At 36.1% G+C, this 6990-nt stretch overlaps 1 protein-coding gene across 1 annotated transcript; it reads left to right on the plus strand.

The window, feature by feature from the left end:
• The first annotated feature begins 3982 nt into the window (after positions 1 to 3982).
• Positions 3983 to 6099, plus strand: LOC118055466 (uncharacterized). The gene is made up of 2 exons (XM_035067385.2): positions 3983 to 4612; positions 5725 to 6099. Exons 1-2 carry the CDS (start codon positions 4091 to 4093, stop codon positions 5803 to 5805), a joined length of 603 nt encoding a protein of 200 aa, XP_034923276.1. The 5' UTR covers positions 3983 to 4090; the 3' UTR covers positions 5806 to 6099.
• Positions 6100 to 6990: the final 891 nt, after the last annotated feature.

Consider the following 6990-nt stretch of genomic DNA (forward strand, 5'->3'; position numbering starts at 1 on the left):
GAATTTTATGTTTTTACTCAACCGAAGCGTGCTCGTAAAAAAAACTGGAGTTTGCCGTCAATGGAGTTATCGAGGAGGTTGAGAGGGCAAATCCTCGACAGGCTTTGTAATGGCATTTCGATGCATGCGGACAAGGTTTCGAAGAGGGGTTGAAGAAGAAGCCATTACTTTTGGAGGAGCTAGCTAGCTAGGTGCTAGCAGTATCAACTTCATGAGTTTTCATGGAATGCCCTGTCAGTCGCTGCCTTTTTTTGTGTTGAAAATAATTAACCACCTAGATTACTGCTCTCGCTACATGGAGAATTTTTAATCTTCACTTTTGCGTGGGACTTTTTTTTTTTTTTTTTTTTTTTATTCTGGGTGTCCGGGCCAGCTTACGTGCACTACAACTAATTTCAGGGCCTACTGAACATCCTACTAGCCCAGTAGGCAGGTAAGGCACCGCGGGGGTGACAGGCTGGTACTCTTGAGGATCAAATCCAGGACCTTTGCAAAGATAAGCCTTGTTGATGACCAATGGACTAGACCCTCAAGTGTGTATGACTTCTTTTTTTCTTTACGTGTGAACTAGTCGTATCTAAATTTAAAGATTCATTAAAACTCTACGTACCCTTCGCAGTCAGTTAATTTTGAATTTATATATATCACCAAGAAAACAATGCAAACCCTTACTATTACACCAATTCCTTAATTTATAATAGATACAGTAATTACGATTTCTATAATTATATCTTGTCCTTTTAATTATATCTTTCAATCATTCTCACCCAATACACATATCAATAAATTTTCATCTCAATTTACCTGTACTTTAAAAAAAAAAATAGAGGCCTGAAATATGTTGGAATACATATTATTAATAGGGATGGTATTCTACCATTTTACTACAATCAATAAGGAAAAAAGAGAGAGAGATAATAAGATTGTAACATGTTTTTATTAAAAAAATTTGATTTTTTTTAATATTTTTTTGTTTATGGATTGTTTTGATATGTTAATGTCAAAAATAAATTTAAAAAAATAAAAAAATATATTATTTTGATGTATTTTCTGAAAAACACTTTGAAAAGCAATTGTTACTACAATGTCAAACACTACATTGATTTCAATCATATCCTGACCTAGTTTAATATTGCAGCCCAACCGCGCTTTTAAAATTTCTTGAATTTTTTTAGTTTTAAAATAATTTTTTTTATATTTTTAAATTGTTTTGATATGTTAATATCAAAAATAAAATTTAAAATATAAAAATAAATATTATTTTAAGATATTTTAAAACTTTACTTTAAAAACCAATTATTATTACAATAACAATCATTTGTTGAAGAAAATTACAGATCATTGCTCCACCAAACCTTCATGTGCAGGCAACAGTGTTTTTTTTTTCTTTTTTTCTTTTTTTCTTATCTCCAGGTAAAAAAAAAACAATGCATGCCCACGCACTACCGTGGCTACGGAATGCCACTGCTCTCATACCATCAATCTCCAGAAAGAATATGGAATGGATTATTATAATTAAACGTTTGTTATGAAGAAAAAACCTACAAACCTGCAAGGACTTCTGCGATGGTGATAGGTCAATGAAAATAGGGCCCATAATTAAGTCATTAGTAATCATAATGTAGGCGAGTTCTGTGGGATCATGTGAACATCTTCCTTGATCATGTTACGGAAAAAAGATAATCAAACAAAAGGATTGGGATACGAGCAAAGAACATCTTCCAATTTTATTTTTTATATGTAAATTGGTATAGCACACAAGATTAAAAATAATTGACAAATTGAAATAGAAGCAAAAAAATTTAAGTGAAATAGCATAATTTAACTATGTTATGATTTAAAATTGTAACATTTAGTAAATATTACGCTTATGAAGCGCAATATGGTGAAATTATGCTATTTATAGCTCAACTAGCCGATAAATTCTAAAACTAATAAAACAATCTTAAAACTACAAGAATAAACAGGCTTTATTGAGATTTTTGATATCTAAATATATGAATGTTTGTGTAGCGACACAATAGGTAATGTAAAGGAAACAATTTCTATAAATTCTCGTGTAAATTTAAACGTGATTCAATGATCTATCAAAAGTTATGACTTTTTTAAGTTGTTATTCTAATATGACGCGATCAAACTTCCTCTTAGACCTAAATCTTTCTCACTAGTTTATAAATATATTTGTTATATTATTTACATAATCTATTTGAAGCAAATCCTTATTGTCCACACCATGTTATAGCAGATTCACACCTTATTGCTAAAAATTACCTGTTATTGTGTGAATAATAACTTTTGAGATTTTAATTAGTGGTTTATTTTTTAATTTATAAGTTGAAATAAGATAATTTTGACCAATAAAATATATTTAAAATGAAAAACTTATAAATCGATATTTTTTTGTGTAAAATTATCGACAGAAATGTTAAGACTGGAAATTAGAGTTTGACATGTTATTTCATTAAATTCTTTTAAACTAATATTATTCTCTGAAATTTTTATGTTTATTATGCTAACCTTTTTTAAAAAAATCATTTTTTTTTCTTCGAAACTCTCACCCTATTTGGGCGACACCCATCAACCAAGTTTAATGATCCATCTCACTCAACAGGCTTTTAGGACATACCCAAAAAACGGGCGTTGTTCTGCCAGGCCTGGTTACAGCGACGTTGCTGGAAATCATTACAAATTCAGCTCTCGTTATCACCAGTTTATCTGTATGATTTGCATCTCTAAGTCCACTTATTAGTGTTTATTGTTCAAATTCTTCGACAAGGTGGAAGTATTTTTTTATTATTCTTTTCATTATAGAGTATTATCATGTAAGTTTATATATCGATCAAAATTGATTTTTTTTTAATAACTTTAACAGCACATCTTCTATACTGACTTGATGAATTCAGAAAAAAAAATATTAATCTTTTTTAAAAATACCATTCAGGAGATTTGAATCGAGAAATCAAATAAAGAAAACGTGCCTCTTTAAGAACCACACCAAACTCTTAACATTACAGATTGTCGAAGATCATTTTGCATTCAAGTTGATTCGAGGGCAGCTATCACGGCGGGACAGCACAGCATGGGCCACCACTAGACAGGCGGTAGCATCTACCTTCGGTGGACTATAGACAAAACTTCAGCGTAAAATATACAACTGCCAGTGCCAATCCAGTGGCCACGCTATGATTAAGGACCAGCACATATGGAGGAAGGCAGGGTCCGCTAATCATAATCCTCCCCTGTTGCTTCCTTAGTAAGAAGGACTGTCATTATGCTGTGCATTATTCTTGCCTGGACAAGTTAAGTGTTAGCTAGCTTGGCTCAATGGGGTAAGAAATTGAGAAGAAGAGACAAGAAAAAATAAGATGGAGGTTTTGTTTTGTCCAAACTCAAGGTCCTTCCTCCGTTTTTTTAAAATTTTATTTAAAAAAATAAAATAATTTATTTTTTTTAAAAATCATATCATTTATTTAAACACCCGAAACTTTGATATTAATCCTGTCATTCTCACATTCGAAATGACAGAGATTAATTAATAAGTGAGAATCTAAAATAAAAGGATATTATTATGTCACATTCGAGTCATCCCAGCCCTCTCCCCTTCTAAAACCAGTGATTGACAAATACATCACCGTTTTAAGGACAAAAGAAAATCATTCCAACAAACCAACTTATTGATGATCAAGATTTTTTTAATCATATATTAAAGGCCCAGTCTACCATCCTGTCTTTCACCCTTCCCACTACAAGCTAATAAAAGCCCCCAAAATCATCATTAACACTAACACAAACCAAGGCGGCACTAAACAACAACCCAAAAAAAAACCACCGAGCTGGCCATCAACGTGTCATCTTGATCTCATATCCAAATCACATGCTTGTTGGTCCCACACATCAAACTCCGTAATCAGACGCCTCAGATCTGTTTGGTACCCAATAGGGGCCCACTGATCCCTCTCAAAATTCCGAACCTTCCTAGCACTCTCTATTTATCATCGTCCCTTCAATTCTCAACTTCCTCACTGGTCAGTACTCCAAGCCTCTACACACAAAAGAGCCCGGGGAGAGAGAGACTAGGAACTGGACAAAAATGGTGCGCAGAAACGCTGTGATCTTTCTTTCTTTGATCTGCATTGTTATTGCTGGTGTTAGTGGTCAAGCACCAGCAACATCACCAACAGCAACACCAGCACCACCCACGGCAACAACACCAACTACTTCTCCTCCACCAGCAACCTCCACTCCCCCACCAGTCTCAGCCCCACCTCCAGTCACCCAATCCCCACCCCCAGCTACACCTCCCCCGGTCTCAGCCCCACCACCAGCCTCCCCTCCTCCCGCAACCCCGCCCCCAGCAACACCTCCTCCCGCCACACCACCACCAGCAACACCTCCTCCGGCCACACCACCACCTGCTTCTCCTCCACCAGCAACCCCTCCTCCAGCTCCCTTGGCTGCTCCGCCAGCTCTTGTTCCAGCTCCAGCTCCCAGCAAGTCTAAGCTGAAGGCTCCAGCTCCATCTCCCTTGGCATCGAGTCCTCCAGCTCCACCAACCGGTGCTCCTTCTCCAAGTTTGGGTGCTTCTTCTCCTGGACCCGTAGGAACCGATACGGTAAGTCCTTTGATCCCCTTTTATGTTCTCATTTTTTTTTTGAAATACTCATCTGTAAATTTGTTTTCCCGTTTGGATTTAACAAATATGAATACTCGTTTATTAAAAAGAAAAGAAAAAAAAAAACAGACCAGTCATATTAATTTATCTATGATTTTAACATCAGATCTACCTCGCTCATCTCTCGCATTTAAATTAATATCGCGTTGTTAATTTTTTCAAAACCTGGTTGGTGTCCTTGTAGTACGGAGTAGTTAATTTAGTTAGGAACCGGCGTAATGTAGAGAAAATATAGTATTGTTTGCTGTTGTAAGCTGGAGTACCGTTTGTGTTTTGTTGTGTCCCGAAGCGGCCTCAACGGTCTCTGGCTTTGGTTCTGTGCGTCTGTTTGCTAGGGCTGTTGTCCGGTGTGGATATAACTAGATTAAGCTTAAGAGTTGTGAACCAATCAGTAGTTTACAGTTCTGATTTAAAAGTCAGTGTTTGACCTGATTTGATCGGCCTTGCTGTAACAACGTGGAGGAATCAACGCTATTTGATCAAAGGTAAATCTTCTCCTTTTTTAGGGAAAACTTAGATGAGCAAGTGTCGTTGCAATAACTCAGTCGGGTGGTTTCACGTGATTGCTGACAAAATGCAATAAAAACCATAATTTAAGCCAAGGAAACGAGGAGTTTTTTGAAGGGTCACTGAAGTCTCTGTGTGGACGAGGAGCACGAGACACGGAATCCCAAGGACTGCCTGCACTGTCCTTGGAGGGAGGACCACCCCTCCTCTGCTCTAGTGCAGGGTCATACGTCCGAAAACATAAATTAAATTGATCTTATTGCCTTATTTAAGGGGGTTAGAAATTCGAGTCTCGTAAAATCTCTGGGCTCAAGATAACTGCCCCTAGGCCTGATCTCGGTCACATTTAATGGGCTTCAAATTATTTATATCTGGGCCTTAAAGTTAAGTGGGTCCAAGTTAACTGCTAAATTAGGTTTGAATAAGCGACTGTTGTTTCCCACGCTTTCTTCATTGCATTGCTAGAGGTGCCTTTCAAGCCTGTATATATAAATGTTGCGTTTTGATGTTTTAATTTGATTTGTTGCAAAATTGTGGCGTGGCAGAGTGGATCGGAGAAGATGTGGTCATTGCAGAAGATGGTCGTGAGCGTGGCCCTTGGATCAGCTTTCTGGTTGCTGCTCTAGACATGTCATCTCCCTGTCTCAGTTCTTCGTCTTCCTCCTATTATTATTATTATTTGCAGCGGTCGTCTACATATATTATTTTGCTTCCATTTTAGCCCCTGCACGGTGATGAGCCGTTTAATCGCCTGTGCTGAGCTACATGTTATACATTCGGTTGGATTCTTTGGGTAGATTTTTTGAGGGAAGCTTTTGCATCGGAGGGGAGTTATTTTGTATCTGGGATCGTTGGTAGTCACCTCCTTCACTCATTTAAATTTCCCTGATTAGTATTCGCCTATTCATTTATTTTTCTTTTCTTTCTTCTTTACATGTGCCTTTCCGATATAAGCAATAGCTTACAGCTTCTAAAACGGGTCCTTCTAAGGAATTTTAAAAAATAAAAAATATATTATTTTAATATATTAATATATTTCTGAATTAAAAAGTAACCGATAATCAATTCCAAACATAAACATGATCGATTTAAAGAGCTATTAAGATTAATGGCCCTTTCGCAGCTTAATGGGTTCTTCTCCGGCACCGACCTAAGGTTTCGAAATAAAATAAAATAAAATAGAGGGTGTTTTTGGACGAGGTGAAAATCTCGGAAGAGAGATACCAGGAGGGTAAGAGTTAAGGGTGTAGATGATGTAAAAGGAGTTTTAACTTCAAAGAATGTTGTGTAGAAATCGAAGATTTTATGATTGGTTTAAAATAATTATAAATAATAAATAATTGTGCTTCACAATAAGAAACAAAAGTACCCAAAAAAAAAAAAAAGTAAATTAGGATTAAGTTAAAAAATTCGAGATAAAATCACAGAGACCGCTTCTTCTTCTTCCTTTTCCTTTAACAATCCTTTAATAAAAATAAATTAGTATTAAGATTGGTATTAAAATAAAAATAAATTAGCTATAACTCCTGAATGGGTATTTTTAAAAACGTTTCGAGCAGGACTGTCAACTGCCGGCCTCTGTTAAGGTTGTGGAATAATGGCGTCTGCTTCGGCTCTGAAAGATCCTACCCTATCCTGCCATCGACCACTAGCACCCATTAAACGACAGGGTAATAGGCTAGCTACATTATTACGTTGTTATAAATATAAAAATGCAGATTTAAACAAATTTAATTTCTAGTCTTGTCAATTTGGTGAACATGCTGTGTGTCGTCAATTCACTTCTACATGGTTTGGAAGTACAAGATTAC

The sequence above is a fragment of the Populus alba genome, chromosome 1, assembly GCF_005239225.2.
Source record: "Populus alba chromosome 1, ASM523922v2, whole genome shotgun sequence".
In the NCBI taxonomy this organism is placed as follows: domain Eukaryota; kingdom Viridiplantae; phylum Streptophyta; class Magnoliopsida; order Malpighiales; family Salicaceae; genus Populus; species Populus alba.

What these genes read in the sequence shown, in the direction of transcription:
- LOC118055466 (XM_035067385.2), top strand. Translation starts at nt 4,091, where the DNA reads ATGGTGCGCAGAAACGCTGTGATCTTTCTTTCTTTGATCTGCATTGTT. An exon ending in GACCCGTAGGAACCGATACG is followed by an intron (nt 4,613 to 5,724) that starts GTAAGTCCTTTG and finishes GTGGCGTGGCAG; the next exon opens with AGTGGATCGGAGAAGATGTG.